Source organism: Delphinus delphis, chromosome 8, assembly GCF_949987515.2.
Source record: "Delphinus delphis chromosome 8, mDelDel1.2, whole genome shotgun sequence".
NCBI lineage: Eukaryota > Metazoa > Chordata > Mammalia > Artiodactyla > Delphinidae > Delphinus > Delphinus delphis.
The window spans coordinates 73,480,563-73,500,310 of record NC_082690.1 but is presented as its reverse complement, the minus strand read 5'-3'; the positions used below and the strand labels follow the sequence as shown (position 1 = coordinate 73,500,310).

At 42.1% G+C, this 19,748-nt stretch overlaps 1 protein-coding gene across 1 annotated transcript; it reads left to right on the top strand.

Moving 5' to 3' along the window:
• Nucleotides 1-13,519: 13,519 nt before the first annotated feature.
• Nucleotides 13,520-14,451, top strand: LOC132430280 (mas-related G-protein coupled receptor member X3-like). Its single transcript, XM_060019684.1, is given in 4 exon segments — nt 13,520-13,756; nt 13,759-13,897; nt 13,900-14,068; nt 14,070-14,451. Coding segments are annotated over 4 exon segments (927 nt in total).
• The last annotated feature ends 5,297 nt before the right edge of the window (nt 14,452-19,748 follow it).

Below are 19,748 nucleotides of genomic sequence, written 5' to 3'. Positions count from 1 at the left end.
ATAAGGTTGTAGGATACAAAGTTAATATACAAATGTCAATTGCTTTCCTATACATCAACAATGAACAAGTGGAATTTGAAACTAAAAATATAATATTATTTACATTAGCATCCTCCAAAATGAAATACTTCGGTATAAATCTAACAAAATATGTATAAGATCTATACAAAAAAAACTACAAAACTCTGATAAATGAAATCAAAGAACTAAATAAATAAATAGTCCATGTTCATAACTCAATATTTCTAAGATATCAGTTCTCCCCAAGTTTACCTATAGATTCATCAATCATTTCTATAACACAGGTCAGTACTCAGAACTCAGGTACCCTGACTCCAGATCCAGTGCTTTCCAGCACTCTGTTGTCCAGCACTCTGCTGAGTCTGTATCCTACATGCAACCCTTGATTTCTAAATGCTGCAGTGGGGTTTAGCTGTAGGTGAGGGCTTCCTCAGCTAGAATGCAGGGTGGTGGGAGGAGGCAGAAAGACAGTGTTGTAGCCTATGCACCAGACAGGGTGCTCTGATGTGATGCCACAAACCTAGACTGAGGGTTCTTATGAGAGTCAGCCCTGTGAGCTGTGATTTCATCAACTGTATAGCTTTGGCTGAAAATGTCCATCATGAGGAGACTTGCAGAGAAATTTCAAAATAACTTAGAGCTGGATGCTTAATCTCAGTCCCTGCAGCCCACACTGAACACACTTGGCTGCAAAATTCCTCTGTTATAACACTTATAATATTGTACTGTAATGATTCATTTATATGTCTCCCTGCTCCACCACACTGTGAGGTCTTTAGGGAAAAAAAGCATGTCTTTGAATCCATAGTGCATGGGACTGGACCTGCAATTTAGAAGATGCTCGGTGACTATCATTCTCAAGTAGCTCCCACCTGAACCCAGGGTTGTCCAGCATCTTGAAAGAATGGCTCAGTCACCAGGTCTCCTTCAGGTACCTCCTGCTCAAGAGGACAGAGAGTGTCCTCTGGAGTTGGTCAGTGTGAGGAAGGTGCTTCCCTTTCATTGCAAGTCTGCTTGCTGCCTCTGGGGAGAAGAATGGAGGAAAGAAAAGGGTTTGTTCGTGAGTTGCCTTCTTTCCGAAGCCAGTGATGGTTTTTCTTCCTAGATTCACCTTAGGGTGGATCATGCATGATATTCAGGAGTTTTCTTCAGGAAGAGAGCAAAGATATGAAAGTCCCTCGTGGCACATTTTGGGAGGTGTCATCCACAACTGCATGAATTCAACAAACATTATCTAAACCTACCTGATAAAGCACTATGCTATTTCTTTATAGAGCAAACACCTTTTAAGTAAATCTCTGGTTAATAGAATCTATCTGTTTAACCAAGCCTGTCCATTCCATTCAGAAAATATATTGATTGATGTCCAGTAAACGCTGAGTCCTCAGGACCATTCACTGATTATCTAGTACACCTGGACATTATAGCACTGTGTTATCTGCTTCACAGGAACCAATTGGGCCTGTTTCCAACCCTCCTTATGCCAGTTGGACTTGTTCATGTAATTACCTAATTTATCAAAGTACAGTATAAATCAATGAAATATGAATATGTAAAGAGAATTATACTTTTGATGAAAATTAATATGCATGCTTAAAAGGGCAATAAAAGCTAGTCTCAAGATTATTGTAATTTCATTAGGAATGAGCCTGACAACTATACAAGATTGAAAAAAATTAGCCATATTGAAAAATATCATCAAGCGGAATACTATACATGACGTTAAGATCTCTAATAAATCCAAACTGCAAATCATAGACAATGCTGAATGAATGTGCTTTCTGCAAGAAAGAGCAGAACTATACCTTATGATCCATAATCAAAGGAAAATCCTTCTCTCTCCCTTATTTTGGTGGATGAATTCTAGGTTAAACTAAAATATTCCTATTACCAATGTATCCTTTTTTAATAATCGCCCTTTAACAGACCATTGCAATTAACCTATCTACTGCTACTCTTGAAGATATCATTAAGCAGGCTTCTCATAGCAGACTCACTCAGTCATTCTTCTGTTCTTTTTATAAATAATAACTGAAGATCTTCAATGTTCCAGCCCCTGTACCAGGCCCTAGAGGTTCAAAGACAACATATTCATCTTCAAGGAACTCAGTCTGTGGAAGGAAGGAGCCTAGTGTGGGACAGGCTGCCATACAATGTGATCCATGCTATCATAGAGTTGTTTGGGAGTCAAGGGTGCTCAGAAGAGGGGTCATTTAAAAATCCTAAATTGCTTCCATCCTGAAGAAGGATGTCACACCCAACTGCCCAGGTAAAGCATGGCAGTATGAATACAGGTGGCTCCCATGATGGACAACATCCTCCGCAAAAGGTTTACAGTTGATGAAATCATTAGACTCACTGTGCCGAATCTTCTAACAGCCTTCAGTCCACACTCTGACATCATACCAGTGCACAATGCATGAAAACATTTTTCAAGTAGAGTCCCTGCAGGTGCTAAGGCCACAGGCATTACACCTCTACTTATTCCCATTACCCTATATTCCAGCAGAGGAAGCCCTTGCCTCCAGCCAAGTCCACCTCAGCATCCAAATATCCTGGGATAGGCAGGAATATAGAACCTGCCAGTGCTAGACTGGGAAGAACACCTGGAGTGTTCTTCAGAGTGTTCTATCAGAAGACCTGGAGTCAGGAAACCTGGATTCTCATGCTAAATCCATGAGCAACTTGGGTCACAAGCCCATCCTAGGCAACCCAAGCAGATATTGAGGTAACAGGATTGCACCAGTCTGAGTTTTATGACATTTGTGGTTGGGTACCTGTCTTCAGAATAAGGCAGTAGGATTTGACTTCACCATGGACATGGACTGAAGGTCACTTCAGTTGTAAGTCAGGCAGCCTCAGAAGTTCATGTCTCTACACTCTGACTATAATCATGAGCATACACTCTTCTCATGTGAAGGTGTATTTGGCAGCTACCTGGAATTCAGGAAGGTTGCTTAATGCTCTCTCTGTATGATAGTAAGGTATATATTAGACACCAATATTGTCAATGTACCAACGCTGGCTGTAAAAATAGATGAGATTTGGTTCTTGTTCTCCGGGAGCTTATAGTAGAATATGGAAGAAGGGATCTTATACACACCTAACATATTGTTACAATTGGCTCTGAATTCTTCCAGGATACAACCACAGAGATGGGGAGCAGAGAGGGAGAAGGCCTCGTTAATAAGTATGTACGTGGTGGCAAGTGGATCAGGGAAGGCTTCTTGAAATACCTGGAGTTTGAATCAATGATTCTACAGTTTACCAAGCAAGTAACCTGTGCCCCTTTTGCCAGCCACACCAACCTTTTGAGGTAGGCAAGGAAAGATAAATAGGACCTGGACAGATGGAAATGTGAGAAAAAGCAATTCATAGTGGCATTGCTAGTGAAAGCACCGAGGTTGTTTAGAAAATGGTGATCAGTATGTAAATAAGTTTTATTCCCTGTGACACCCCAAGTATTTGGTCATGGTTGCTAGATCCCTTTTAAGAAGGGTCACAAGACTGGAGTACTGTAAGCAATGAGCAATGTCTCTCATGGCCCTGAAGTGACAGAGGTTGGCATAAGTTCTGCAAAATTAGTTGGAGTCAATTCTACAATATTGTCAAGTCCAGAGAGAGCCAGCAAAGTTACCCCAGCAGGACAAGCAAAAAAAGCAAGTCCTGCTCTCCTGGAATATATCCAACCCTCCGGGGTCAGAAATCACAGCTAGAAACAGTAGGAACGTGAGACAAGGAGAAATGTGGGGATCAAAAGAGAGAAGCAACAGAATGTACCCTCTTCTCTGCTGCAGACTTTTTGCCTGCAAAGGTCAAATTGGGAGCAGGGGAGATGGTTCATCTTTAAATTGAATTTGATGTTTTATTCCTCATATAAAAATTGAACTCAAAGTTTTAACAACTTTGATATGGATGATGGTGTAAGAGTTGGTAACCAATTATCAGAAATCTCCTACTTAAATTCTGCATGTCACTTGTACCTTTTTCAAAATGTAGTGTCTATAGTATCTTGATGTTTAGAGCAAAACTTCTGTTTTAATATCCTGTTACACACATGAGAGAATAATGCGTGTCATCTTCAGAAGTTCTGAAGAGATCATTGGCAGAAGAGATGCAGGTTTGGGCCTCCAGATGAATCTGTAGCATTTTAGTTATTCATTTTTAAGGAGAGATTGGAAACAAATATGACAAAATTTTTATATATGCTTAATTTTGATGGTGAGTATGTGAATGCTTATTACATTATATTCTAGCAGTGCACTCGGTTTATAGATTTCTCTCCAGCATAACCCTGTCCTCATTCTGTGTCTTCAGTATCCATGTAGGTAGTGAATCCAACAAACTAACCTTTCAGTTTTCTTAACTTTTCATTCTGAATGAATTATAGACGAATGTGTTGCAAAAATAGTACAGAGAGTCCTGTGTACCAATAACCAAGCCTCTACCAATGGTGAAATCCTCATAAATAAAGTACATTATCAAAACCAAGAAACTTCCCTTGGTACAATAAAATTATCCACACTACAGATCTTACTCAGATTTCACCCATTTTTGCATGACTCATTTTTTATGCCACTATGTTTAATTCTAGGGCATTTTATCACGTGCATTATATTGTATAACCACCACCACTTTCAAGATATGAGACTGTTTCTTCACCACAAAAAAACTCCCTTCAGCTATGTATTTATAGTCACACCGACCCCATTCCCCTTCCCAAACCCCTAGCAACCACTGATATGTTCCCCATCTCGATAATTTTGCCATTTCAGAAATGTTATATAAATGGAATAATACACTATCAAACCTTTTGATTTTGGATTTTTTCATTGAGCATAATATCCTCAGGAGCCACCCAAGTGATTGTATGTTTCAACAGTTTGTTGCTGATTTTTTTTAATTGTTGAGTAGTATTCCATGGTATAGATATACTACGTTTGGTTTCAATATTCACCAGTGGAAGGATATCTAGTTTGTTTTCAGTTTGGCTATTATAAATAAACCTGTCATGAACATTTGTACATAGGTTTTTATGTGAACAAAAATTTTCCATTCTCTAGGATAAATGCCAGGAATAGATTGCGGGGTTGTATGGTAAGTGTACGTACAATTTTTTAAGAAAATGCAAAAGGGTTTTCCAGTGTGGCTGTACCACCTTACATTCCCACCAGCAACATATGATATGAAAGATCCAGTTTCTCAAATCCTTATCAATATTTGAAACTACCAGTATTTTTTATTTTAGCCGTTCTAAGAAGTGTGTAGTATGTAGTGTCATTGTGGTTTAAATTTGTACTTCCCTAATGGTGAGGAACGCCGAACATCTTTTCACGTGTTTATTTGCCACCCATGTAAGCATCTTCACTTGATGTGCGCATCAAGTCTTTTACCCTGGTTGAATCTGACTCCCACTAACTCCATGCCTGTTGCCAGGGAGCTGAGAATGGGTGAAAAACAACATCCAACTATGCCCAGCGGTTTCAGTTTCAATGTATGTCCACACACCTCAGGTATCCACTTGGCTCTGCTGAGTGATTATGTAATGTTTCTATAATTACCCTCTCCAAGGGAAATATTTCACACCATCTCTCCCCTGAAATCTCCTCTTCACTATTTTATCACTCTCAGATGATGCTCTGCTGAAAATTTCTCCATCTCCTGATACCAAATCTATCAGCCAATCTGCCTCTGAGCTCATTTCTCTGCCTTTCCTGTCATGCCAGGGAACAGTTCTGCACACTCCTATCCTAAGCCATCCTTTCTACCTGTGTGCCGGTTCCCACCCTGCTCCTACACAGAAACACCTTAGACAATGATTATCTCTCCCACCTGCATCTTCAGTGATCCTTCTCTATTGGATCATCCCTGCAACATACAAACATGGTATTCTATCTCCTGGCTTAAAGACCACCCAGGTCTCCATTCTCCTCCATCCACAGCCTGATTCCTCTGCTTGCCTTTATAGCAAATCTCTTTTCTCTCTCAATCTATTCCTACATCTCTCTCCTCCTCCTTCTCCTCTTCTCCTCTTCCCTCAACTCCCTCTTTCTCTCTCTCATCTTTTTATATCTGTCTCCTCTTGGTTATATCATTAAATTTATTTTCCTTGTTTCAAAATTTTATTGTTGAAATAGCAATACATTCATAGTTTTAAAAAAATTGTTTAAAACATACATTGAAAATGGTCATTCCATTCCAGGCCTTCAGGCATCTATGCCTTCCCCACAAAGACAAATATAGTTATTATGGTTATTAGTTTTAAACCTTTCCAGAGATGTTTAATCTAAAACAAGTGTGTATCAATATATTTGTATGAGAAGGAACAGTATATGTAACACTTATATTATATATTTTACATATATGTATGTATAATATTTAGAATTATTCATACATATGAATATATGTATATATTCATACATATACTTATTGTTCTATGTTCTTTTTTTAACTTGCTATATCTTGGAGGTCCTTCCATATCAGGTTTGTTGCTCTTTTATACAGCTATACAGTATTCCATTGTATGGACTGACCATAATTTACACAGTATTGATAGCCATTTTGGCTGTTACTAATCCTTTTTATTGCAAATAATTCTGCATTTATGAACTTTGTACATATGTATCTTGCATATGTACAACTATAATCCTAAAATTAAATTCCTTGATGAGGAATTACAGGTAGAAAAATTATGACACTTCATATATGTTTATATATGTTGCAAGTTGCCCTTCCTGGAAGCTATATCAATCTTCACTCCCACCAGAAATGTGAGAGGGCCTTGTCCCCAGACTATACACACAGTACACTACCAAACTACTGGGTCTTTCATATTTCAATAAGTAAAAGATAACCCTGTGCAATTTTAATTTGCATCTCTCTTATTATATGTGTGGTTTCTCATTTTTCTGTATGTTTGAGCCATTTTTATTTTCTAGAAATTGTGAATTTGTAACTTATAGTCATTTTCTTATTGGTTCACTGGATTCAGAATTATCATTTTACAGGAACTTTTACAAATAGGAGGAACTCTTTTTTTATAATTTATTTTTTTAAACTTTTATTCATTTATTTCTTTATTTATTGGCTGCATTGGGTCTTCGTTGCTGTGCCTGGGCTTTCTCTAGTTGCGGCGAGCGGGGGCTACTCTTCGTTGGCACGGGCTTCTCATTGCAGTATCTTCTCTTGTTGTAGAGCACGGGGCTCTAGGCATGCGGGCTTCAGTAATTGTGGCACGTGAACTCAGTAGTTGTGGCACACGGGCTTAGTTGCTCTGCGGCATGTGGGATCTTCCCGGACCAGGGACTGAATCCATGTCCCCTGTATTGGCAGGCGAATTCTTAACCACTGCGCCACCAGGGAAGTCCCGAGGAACTTTTTTTTTTTTTTGCGGTACGCGGGCCTCTCACAGTTGTGGCCTCTCCCGATGCGGAGCACAGGCTCCAGACGCGCAGGCTCAGCAGCCATGTCTCACAGGCCCAGCCGCTCCGCAGCATGTGGGATCTTCCCGGACTGGGGCACGAACCCCTGTCCCCTGCATCGGCAGGCGGACTCTCAACCACTGCGTCACCAGGGAAGCCCCCCAAGGAACTCATTTTTGATATGAGTTACCAATATTTTCGCAACTTGTTACTTATCCTTTAATTATGATGGTTCATGTCACGGCAAAAATTTTCATTATGTTCTTGTCTTTATTAATCCTTTCCTTAATGTCTTCTGAACTTTGTGCCATACTTTGAAAGTCTTCCCCGCTTTGATTTAAAAAGAATTTTCCTAAGGTTTATCCAAGTACTATCATATTTTCATTATTTATTTTTAAGTATTTAGTATATTTGGACTTAACCAAAAATCATATATAAGTATGTTTCAACTTTATTTTATTTTATGTGACCATCAGTTGCCTCAATCCCATTCATTGACTAGTTCATGTTTTACCCACTACTTTAACATACACCATTCGTCATAAATTTCCATATGCATTTGTGTCTAATTCTGAGACTTCTCCACTTATAAGTTGTTCTATGTATGGATCAGTACTGCAATATTGTACTCATTCAGGCTTTATGCTATGTTTCAATCATCCTCAGTACTCTTCTCTTTCAGAATATGTAAATGGGGTTTATATTCCATTATTTCTTCTAACTGCTTATTTTTGCACAGAGAAACACAGCTGATTGTTTAAACAACAATATGTGGCTCATCCACCTGTCCCAACACTCCCCTTGTCTGTGGTGGTATTTCAATTGGTGTCTGGGGGGTCCAGGAGTCCCATCCCACACCTGCTGTTCTCTCTTACACTCCCTCCACTTAGTCCTTCAGGCCACTCTTCCACTACAACCACCTTGGTGAGATTGGCAAGAACTCCAATCTGTTAATCCAAGGTCAGTTTCTTACTACCTATCTGCTGCTGACACTACTTACTGACCAATAACTCCATCACTTGGCATTCTGAAACACTACACTTTCCTAGTTTTCCTCCTTCCCCAACACCTGCTCCTTCTCACATTTTACTTTGAAAGCAACTTTTATCACACACTAAATTCCCATATGCATTTGTGTCTAATTCTGAGACTTTTGTTCCATTGATCAGTGTCCCTACACACGCTTTGCTGCACCCAACGCCTCTTCCAGATGTCTAATGGATGGAGACCCTTCAGACCTCTTCTCTTTTCAGTCTGTATTTACTTTCTGAAGAAGCTCATCTGCCCTTTTGAGGATAAGCTCCAAAAGGTCATAATCTAGTTTCGTTTATTTTTTTATTTATTTAATTTATTTATTTTTGGCTGTGTTGGGTCTTCGTTGCCGCATGCGGGCTTTCTCTAGTTGCAGCGAGAGAGGGGTCTACTCTTCATTGCATTGCGCGGGCTTCTCATTGAGGTGGCTTCTCTTGTTGCAGAGCACAGGCTCTAGTTGAGCAGGCTTCAGTAGTTGTGGCACGAGAGCTCAGTAGTTGTGGCTTGTGGGCTCTAGAGCGCAGGCTCAGTAGTTGTGGCGCACGGGCTTAGTTGCTCCGCGGCATGTGGGATCTTCCCGGACCAGGGCTCAAACCCATGTCCCCTGTGTTGGCAGGCGGATTCTTAACCACTGTGCCACCAGGGAAGCCCCATGATCTAGTTTATAGTTGTTGTTCACACTGAAACTCCATTGCCTGAAATCATGCCTGGGACACAGCAGGTCTATATTAGTCTGCTAGGGCTGCCATAACACAGTACCACTGACTGGGTGGTTTAAACAACCGAAACATATTTTCACACAATTCTAGAGACTAGAAGTCTGAGATCAAGGTGTTGGGAGGGTTGGTATCTTCTGAGGCCTCTCTTCTTGGCTTGTAGATGGTATCTTCTCCTTGCATCTTCACATGGTCTTCCCTCCGTATGTCTGTGTCCTAATCTCCTCTTCTTATAAGGATGCCAGTCATATTGGATTGCTCACCCTAGCGACTTCATGTTAACTAAACTACTTCTTTATAAACCCTATCTCCAAATGCAGTTATATCCTGGGAGATACTAGGAGTTAGGACTTCAACATATGAATTTGGAAGGACACAATTCAGCCCATAACAATATCCTTATTAAATATTTGCTGAATGAATCCACTGAAGAACTTTTCTGAGTATTGGGAACAGTTCCTAATTCAAACATTTAAAAAAATGACAAGCAGCTTAACTTGAGGAGTATGAAAGGAAGTCATAAAGACTTAAATTTTTAATATCTACACCAAATGAAAATAAATAAGAATTTCATGAACTGGAGAGAGGAAGATAAAGAATTATGTGTGCTGAACTTCCATTTTATAAGGCCTGTCAACTGATCCACTTGCTAATGCTAATAGATTAAAAACAGATATACAAGTTTACTATTCTGGGCCAATAATAATAAAAGAACTAAGAATGGAAAGTGGAATACATGGTAGCCTCTGGAGAATGGGACTCAGGGAAACTGCCACTTTGTATATATTTCTCTACCTTTTGTTAAGAAATTACACATATGAATGCATTACTGCTGTGATAAAGAAAACAAACAAAAAAGTGGGGTCAGGCCATGGTGAACTTTCAACCACCCTAAGATAGACTTTATTCTTTAGTTATAAAGCCTCACCATGCAAGTTCACGTTGCCTGACATTGTTACCCAGTCTCACAGCTATCAATTACAGGCTCCAGAACTGCAGTGACTCACTGGGAGGTAGACCAGACTGGGTAGGATGGGAGAGGCTGATAGGTGAGTGGAAGTGGGGCAAATGCTGAGAAACACCTCGATGAGGGATCATGTCTCAAACAGCCTTGGTCTCTGAAGTTCCCACAGGCCCTGCACAGGAAATTACAGGGTCTGTCCAGCATCTCGATAAGCCTTGCTTGGTCACCAGACTTCATTCCGACTCCTGTGGGCATCTCCCAATTTAGAGGACAGAGAAGTGTCCTCTGGCCTCGCTCTATCTCTGAAAGGCTCTTCTTGTCCAGCACAGGTAAGTTCTCCACCTCTGGCCAGAAGAATGGAAGAAAGGTAAGGATATATACTAAGAACTATCTTATTTCCAAAGCCAGTTTTGGGTTTTGCTCTAAGTTTCCACGTCCTGTTTCCAGTTTGGGATGCTACATGCAGGGGTTCATGGTGCTTCCTTCAGGAAAAGGCAGGAGACATGGAGCTCTCTACTAGCATCTCTGGGTGCTGGTAGCTCCAACGGTGGGAGATGCAAATGGGGTCAACCAGAACTTCCCTCCCTTCTGATCCATCTCTCCACATTCTCCCCTTCTCCAACCATTCAAATTTGCTGTCTTGGAGAGAATGTTGCCTCTTACATTAATTTAGGGAGCAAGGGAGCATGCAGACATTGCTTCCCGGAGCTGGGCTGCTGGTAACCCAGGTTCCATTGTTTACTGGCTTTTCAAAGTTCTCTTCTCTTGTGGATCCGGCAGAGTCCCAGGAGGAAACAGCCCAAACTGGTATAAGTGAGGAGTGTTTCATGATGGGGAGCTGATGGCAAAGACAGGCAGGGGTAAGGGAAAGTGACAATGCATGGAGAAGCACCCTGAGGCAAGCAGTAGTGAAACACTGTTTCCACCCCGAGGCTTAAAAGGACCAGGGAAGGAGCAGTTACCCAGATAGTGTGCGACAGAAGAGGAGAACAGATGTTGGGGGCGGCCTGTGCACCCCCTGATTGTCTCTCACATTCTATGCTCACATGAAGATTTTTTTTCCCAGGAGCTCCTCACAAATAATGAACGCTGGAGCAGAGAATAGTAGGAAAGGCTGGGACAGGGCTGCAGGAGACCAGGGTGTTGGGCCTGCTCTTCACAGTGATATCTCGAAAATCCTTTGACTCCTTAGGTCTCACTTTCTTCCTCTATTAAATGAGGATATGACCATAGATGGTCTTTAGGGAACATGCTAGGTGCTGGGGATACAACAGTTAAAAACAACAGGCAAGACTTACTCCTTACGGAGCTTCCAGTTTGATGAGGAAAAAATATATGTCACACCAAAGAAAACAGATTTACAAACTTTTAAGTGCTTTCAGTGGGGATAGCAGAGGTCCTGGTCTTCCTCCCATATCACTTCATGGTCAATCAGGGCTGTGGGATCTTGTTCCTCTGAGAGAGCAAAAGATGGATGATTCTGCCCTTGATTCCTCCCTGGGCCACAGCAGAGGACGTACCCTCTTTCCAATGGGAGGCCTCCTGCCTCTGGATTCCAGAGCAATGGCTGCCTTTGTGAACCAGGAAAGGACTCCTGGATTCTGCTATGTGCTTTTAATTGGCTTCTACCCTCCTTCTTTGTTCCTTATATGATTGGCTGCTCTACCTCTCTGTGTTTCTGGAGTTTGCTTATGTTCGTTTTTTTTAGTTTTGTTTTTGGTTTTTTAGCCACAATACTGACTGCCATCTTGGATTTAACTTGTGAATCACTTCTCTGCTTTCCCTGCATCCACATGTAATCAACACCACAGTGGTGGCGGGTTTGGAGGGCTGGTCAGAAGTGTGGACCCTGACGGAGCCCTGCCGGGTTCAGAGCCACACTGTGTGAGACCAGGAGCAAAACACTCATCTTTTTTGTGCTCCAATTCCATCCTCTGTAGAATGAGAACAGTACTAACCTCATAGGGCTCTTGAGAGGATTAAAGAAGACGATACTGGATACTGATAAACTCTCAATCGGCTCTCACTCCCCCAGAGGTGAGCTAGTGCTCCTTCACCAGGTGAATTCTGCAGGAGCCTCTCTGCATTCCAAGCCCTGTGCTTTTTCCGTTTCCCCTCATAGACTCACAGGCTCGTCCCACACAGAAACTCACTCAGCAAAGCAAACTCTCCGAACGATCCTCCAGGAGAGAGAATGGAGCAGGTTTACGCTGCACACACCCAGCACCCCACTTCACAGTCCCCCACAGACATCCCCAAACTTCCAATTCCTCTTTTCAGTGGCACTCAGACCTCCTCCTCACTTACTCTTCCTCCCCCGTAGGCATGCCCGTCCCAAAGCCTACCCCCAAATTGTGCACCGAAATGATTCTAGGTGCTCACCAAAGCCATGTGGAGTCCTCACTTCAAAGGCACCTCAGTGGCCAATGTAAGTTATTTGGGCACAAATATGTCATTCTTCCAAATGCACGCGCAGCTCTCCCCAAAAAGAATGAGATTTTCTTCATCTTGTTACATGTGTGTCCTAATGCCCTTAATTATATATATATATATATATATATATATATATATTTAACTTTTATTCCAAACCTTCCACTTCATTAGACTCCTGATTTACTCATTCATTCATTCATACACTGAATGAATATTTATTGAGAACACACTGTGCCACACACAGAGCTAGGCACTGGGGATATAAAAAGTGCTCCTGTCTTCAGAGAGCTGACACACTGAGCCGTTTCTAACCCACCTGACCTGGCCATCCTCACACCTGTCCTAGCAAGAGATCACATTCTTCTCATGTCCCTAAAGCTGGGTCTTCTTTCTCCTTAGTGAATGGGTCACTCTTAGTCATGAGGGTGGCCCCCTATCATCTCTGTGTCTTTCTGATTTCATGCACCTGAGAGGAAATTTCTGGCCCAGGACAGAAGTAATGTTCTGGCCCATCACCCTCTCCTGGACGCTCAGATTCTATCGCATTTACCTTCGTTCTTTAGGAAATTCTGGGGACATGATCACATAACCTCTGGACAATGCATTCTGGTGGGGGGACTACAGCACGTTCCTATGTCAGTAGAGGGTCCATGTTGCAGTAGAGAGAGCCCAGGCATTTGAGTCAGAGAGAACTAGGTTTGAATCCAGGTTCCAGGTCTCCAGGGCTGTGTGGACGTCAGTAAGTATCTTAATCTCTGCAAGGCTCCAGTTCCCTCCTCTGTAACACAGGGACAGTAATTCCCACCTAGCAGGGTGGCCGTGAGAATCTGTGATTGCACAGCAGGTGCTGACATTTTGTGTCAGAAACCCCCAGCAGAGGGTTTCTGAGTTTGGATCCAACCACCCCAGCCTGGGAGACCAAACTCATACTAATGAATCACAGTGACCAGGCCCTTTCTAAATGTGACGTACTGACCCTGACCCTGCTCTTGCTGAATATCATCTCTGCCCTGGGAGGACTGGCAAGAAACTCAGTTGTGCTGTGGCTCCTGGGCTTCCGCCTGTGCAAGATCTTCACCATCTACATCTTCAACCTGGCGAAAGCCAACTTCCTCTTCCTCAGCGGCCAGATTACAGGTTCCCCGGAGACACGCATCACTTCCTGCCACAACCCTACCCCATCGTTCTCAGCCTTGCGCCTATCTTTGCCTACCTCTCAGGCTGGAGCTTTCTCAGTGCCATGAGCACCAAGCGCCACTTGGCTACCTTGTACCCCAACTGGTGCCGCTGCCGCAGCCCCAAACACATCAGCTGTCGTGCGTGTCCCTCCTGCTGAGCAACCTAGAAGGGAATTACTGTGACCTGTTTAGGGATTTTGACGATGACTGGTATCCACTATTTGATTTCATCATTGCTGGGTGGCTGATTTTCTTATTGGTGGTTCTTGCTAGCTCCAGCCTAGCCCTGCGGATCAGGATCCTTTGAGTCCCAGCGGATGCAGCTGACCAGGCTCTACGTGGTCATCCTGCTAACAGTGCTGGTCTTCCTCCTCTGCAGCCTCCTCTCAGGCATCCAGAAGTTTCTGCTAGACTGGCTTCAGAAGGATTTCAATGTGTCCTTATATTATTTTAATATAGGGATGATCCTGCCTAGCAGTGCCAACCCCACCATTGGCTTTTTCGTTGGCTCCTTCAGGCAACAGAGGCAGTGGCGGCTGCCCCTCAAGTTGGTTCTCCAGAGGGCTCTGGAGGACACAACTGAGGTGAAGCAAAGGGGAGAAAGCCTTCCTCAGGAAACCGGGGACATGTCAGAAGTGGGTTCATGTAGTGATGCTGTATCAACCAGGGTTCAGTCAGAGAAGTAGTACTTATAGAAGATTCTCTATATAATTTTGTAAATATACATATATTTGACCCTACACAGTTGTAGGTTCTGGTTAAACTGTCTCTATAAGGCTGTTGTCTGTCTGATGCTAGAGTTTGAAGCCTGCAGGACAAGTTAGAACCATGAGCGTGAGCTAAAACCCATGAGAACCAACCGGAACTTGTGTCAGCCTCTCTCAGCACCGGCAATTTTACTGAAGTCTGCAGAAGTTGACTCCCTTCATCATGGAGCTAACCACACACCTGGTCCAGGAGTCAGAGAACCTGCAGGAGTATCCAGGGGAAGGTGGAGCAGCTGCAAGGCCAGCTGCTGCCTTAGGCCAATGAGATGAGCCAACAGAGAAGCAACAACGCACATGAACGTCCTGGAGCCCCAGCATCGACCTTCCACACATAAAAACAATAGGGCTGCTGCTTCCTTTCCAGCCACCACATCTTGTGCAGACTGTCTCTTGACGCCCACCCTAAGAGGAAACATACATGGAAGGAAGTTCTGGCAAATGTAGCTCAGCCTAGACAAGTTGACACTTTCAAACCCATCACAGTACATCCCTGTCAACTTGGCACCCATAACCACCTCCCTAAACCATAGTTAATTTCAAATGAAGATAATAAAGCAGTCAAGCTTCTCCCTAACATGACGTACCTGTCCCACAATACCTGAAATACACTAACCTTTTCCCCAAAAGAGGATACAACTTTTTGTGGATTACTGACCATTTATTTCTCTTTTTTCTTTGAAGTATATTTTCTATCTATTTTTATTGGGTTGTTTATCTCTTTATATTGATTTGCTCAAGTTCTTCATATATTCTAAATAAAATCTTTTGTCAAATTTATGTATTGGAAATATTTTTCCTCAGTCTGGGACTTGCTTATTTATTTTTAAAATATCTTTTGTTGGGCAGTGGATTTTGTTTTTCATGAAATCTAAGTTATCAGTTTTCACGTTTTATGTTTAGTGCTTTATGCTTTCTAAGAAATCTTTGCCTACTCCCAAGGAAACAAAGGTATTCTCCAATACCTTTCTTCTAACAGCATTATAAATTTTGCTCTTACATTTATTAACTTCTGTGCAGAGTTTGAGGCAGGGGTCAAGGTTCATTTTTTCCCATCAGTTATACAGTTGTTCCAATACTACTTGTTGAAAATACATCCCCCCCATTTAATTATTTAGCCCCTCTGTCAAAAACTATACTTATAAGTAGGGGACTATTTCTGGATGTTCTGATCTGTTCTATTAGTCTACTCCACGAGTCAGCAAACTACAGTCTATGTGCCAAATAGACAGTTCCTTTTTTTTTGTAAATAAAGTTTCATTGGAACATAACTATGTCTATTCATTTACATATTTCCTGTGGCTGCTTTTGTGCTAAAACAGCAGGGCTGAGTACTTGTGACAGAGACTATGTGGCCTCAAAGACTAAAGTATTCACTATCTAGCCCTTTCCAAAATAAGTTTGCTGATCTCTGGTCTATTTTTATTTTATTTTATTTTATTATTATTTTTTATACAGCAGGTTCTTTTTTAACATCTTTATTGGAGCATAATTGCTTTACATTGTTGTGTTAGTTTCTGCTGTATAACAAAGTGAATCAGCTATATGCATACATATATCCCCATATCCCCTCCCTCTTGCTTCTCCCTCCCACCCTCCCTATCCCACCCCTCTAGGTGGTCCCAAAGCACCGAGCTGATCTCCCTGTGCTATGCGGCTGCTTCCCACTAGCTATCTATCTTATATTTGGTAGTGTATATACGTCCATGCCACTCTCTCACTTCCTCCCAGCTTACCCTTCCCCCTCCCCATATCCTCAAGTCCATTCGTTATGACTGCGTTTTTATTCCTGTCCTGCCCCTAGGTTCTTCAGAAACATTTTTTTTTTTTAGATTCCATATATATATGTTAGCATATGGTATTTGTTTTTCTCTTTCTGACCTACTTCACTCTGCATGACAGACTCTAGGTCCATCCACCTCACTACAAATAACTCAATTTCATTTCTTTTTATGGCTGAGTAATATTCCATTGTATATATGTGCCACATCTTCTTTATCCATTCATCTGTTGATGGATACTTAGGTTGCTTCCATGTCCTGGCTATTGTAAATAGCGCTTCAGTGAACATTATGGTACATGACTCTTTTTGAATTATGGTTTTCTCAGGGTATATGCCCAGTAGTGGGATTGCTGGGTCATAGGGTAGTTCTATTTTTAGTTTTTTAGGGAACCTCCATACTGTTCTCCACAGTGGCTCTATCAATTTACATTCCCACCAACAGTGCAAGAGGGTTCCCTTTTCTCCACACCCTCTCCGGCATTTATTGTTTGTAGATTTTTTGATGATGGCCATTCTGACTGGCGTGAGGTGATACCTCACTGTAGTTTTGATTTGCATTTCTCTAATGATTAGCGATGTTGAGCATCCTTTCACATGTTTGTTGGCAATCTGTGTATCTTCTTTGGAGAAATGTCTATTTAGGTCTTCTGCCTATTTTTGGATTGGGTTGTTTGTTTTTTTGATATTGAGCTGCATGAGCTGCTTGTATATTTTGGAGATTAATCCTTTGTCAGTTGCTTTGTTTGCAAATATTTTCTCCCATTCTGAGGGTTGTCTTTTCATCTTGTTTATGGTTTCCTTTGCTGTGCAAAAGCTTTTGTTTCCTTAGGTCCCATTTGTTTATTTTTGTTTCTACTTCCATTTCTCTAGGAGGTGGGTCAAAAAGGATCTTGCTGTGATTTATGTCATGGAGTGTTCTGCGTATGTTTTCCTCTAAGAGTTTTATAGTGTCTGGCCTTACATTTAGGTCTTTAATCCATTTTGAGTTTATTTTTGTGTATGGTGTTAGGGAGTGTTCTAATTTCATTCATTTACATATAGCTTTTCTCTGGTCTATTTTTAAACCAACACCCACTGTTCTGATGACTGTAGCTTTGTAGTAAGTCTTTTTTATTTTTTTGTCTGCATTGGGTTTTTGTTGCTGCATGCGGGCTTTCTCTATTTGTGGCGAGCAGGGGTTACACTTCGTTGCAGTGTGTGGGCTTCTTATCGCGGTGGCTTCTCTTGTTGTGGAGCACGGGCTCTAGGCATGCAGGCTTCAGTAGTTGTGGCACACAGGCTCAGCAGTTGTGGCTCGCGGGCTGTAGAACTCAGGCTCAGTAGTTGTGGTGCATGGGCTTAGTTGCTCTGTGGCATGTGGGATCTTCCCGGACCAGGGCTCGAACCTGTGTCCCAGGGAAGCCCTGTAGTAAGACTTAATATCAGGTAGTGTAAGTCCTCTAACTTGGGGGAGGGGGTTATTTTAGCTTTTGCCCTTGCATATAAATTTTAGAGAAACTTCTTGATTGCTATAAAAGTCCTGATGGGATTTTCATTGTGTTGAATCAATTAATTTGGGTATAATTGACATCTTAGAATGAAGAGTCTTTGGGGACTTCCCTGGTGGTGCACTGGTTAAGAATCCACCTGCCAATGCAGGGGACATGAGTTCGATCCCTGGTCTAGGAAGATCCCACATGCCGCAGAGTAACTAAGCCTGCGCGCCGCAACTACTGAGCCTGTGCTCTAGAGCCCATGAGCCACAACTACTGAGTCTGCGTGCTGCAACTACTGAAGCCCATGCACCTAGAGCCTGTGCTCTGCAACAAGAGAAGCCACTGCAATGAGAAGCCCGCGCACCGCAACGAAGAGTAGCCCCCGCTCGCCGCAACTAGAGAAAGTCTGCGCACAGCAACGAAGACCTAATGCAGCCAAAAATAAATAAAATTTCTTTTAAAAGTCTGTGAATTCATAAAAATGGTATATCTTGCTATTTATTCAGATCTTCCTTAATTTTTCTCAGCAACGTTTTGTAGTTTCTACCATACAAGTCTTGCATACCTTTTATCAAATTAGTATTTTAAGTTTTCTGATGCTATTATATATATTATTTTTTACTTCATTTTTCTGATTGTTCATTGCTAGAATATAGGAATACAACTGAGAGCAAATTGACTGGATAGGAGGCTCCTGACTTTGGCTCCTCCCACAGAGGATCAATTCCCTCTGAGAGAAATCCAGAAGTGAGTTGAGTGACTCCTACACAACAGGCAACTGAGAAAATGTGAAGAATTTATTTTTGCTCATGAAAAAGAAGGAAAGAAAAAGAGAAAAAAGATGAGGAGAGCTAGAAAGATGGCAGATGGCTAGCTGGGTACCAGGAAGCATAAAGGGCCAGTGAGAAAGCTCTAGTGAGGGAGGGCTGAAAGGATACTTTAGAACAAAAATGTATAATATTTACACATAGATGATCTGTTTATGTGATATAACATATGGCCTCTTTCCATGACCTCAAATCTTCAATGACATCTACACCACACTTACAAATACAAATGTGGGTACGGTTGTGAGTAGAGAGGGGAGCTGTGTGTGCGCACGTGTGTGTGGGTGTGTGTAAATCCAGTTAGATGAACCTCCCTATGAGAAGATACACTAGAGAAAAAAAAGAGACCAACTATAAACTAGATCCAGGAGACAGAGGTAATGTAAGAATGCAAGACCCCAGATGACACCTGGGTCATCCATGGCAGTATAAATTAAACATGGGGAAAAAAAAAAAAAGGACACACAGAGTTGGGGACAAAGTGATACCAGAAATGAAGCTGAAGTGCTGATCATTCAAATCCCTTAGGACCGTCCGTCCAACATGAGGACCAAAGTCTTGTCCGTCACACATTCATGATACATAAATAGGCCATTTCCCAGGGGAACTGCAATTGTACTTTGCACCAAGATCAGATGTACTTTGCCCTCAGGACACTCTCCTAACTCAACATTCTCAACCACATCCTAAGAAAAGACACAAGCATGAGCTTCTGCAATGACTTCTGACACCAACTATCCGGAGCTAGGCCAGACTTCACAGGTGAAGGGCACCGTCCTCACAAGACTGCTCTCATTTTGGACACCAGCCACAAGTTCAGAGGACCCCTGGCCAACATCACTCTTGGGGCAGCTGGCTAGAAATTCAGTGGTTTGTACTATCCCCTCAGCTTCAATAATTCTCTAGAATAACTCAGAAAACTCAGGAAAGTTCTATGCTTATGATTACATTTTTTTTACAGCAAAAGGATACAAATCAGAATCGGCCAAGAGGAGAAGCATATAACGGGAGGTCTGGGACAGTCCCATACATGAAGCTTCCATCCCCCTCGAGAATGCGTCACCATCCTGGCACACCAATGGGTGGTAATATGCAGAGTATTGCCAACTAGGGACGCTCACATGAGCTTCAGAA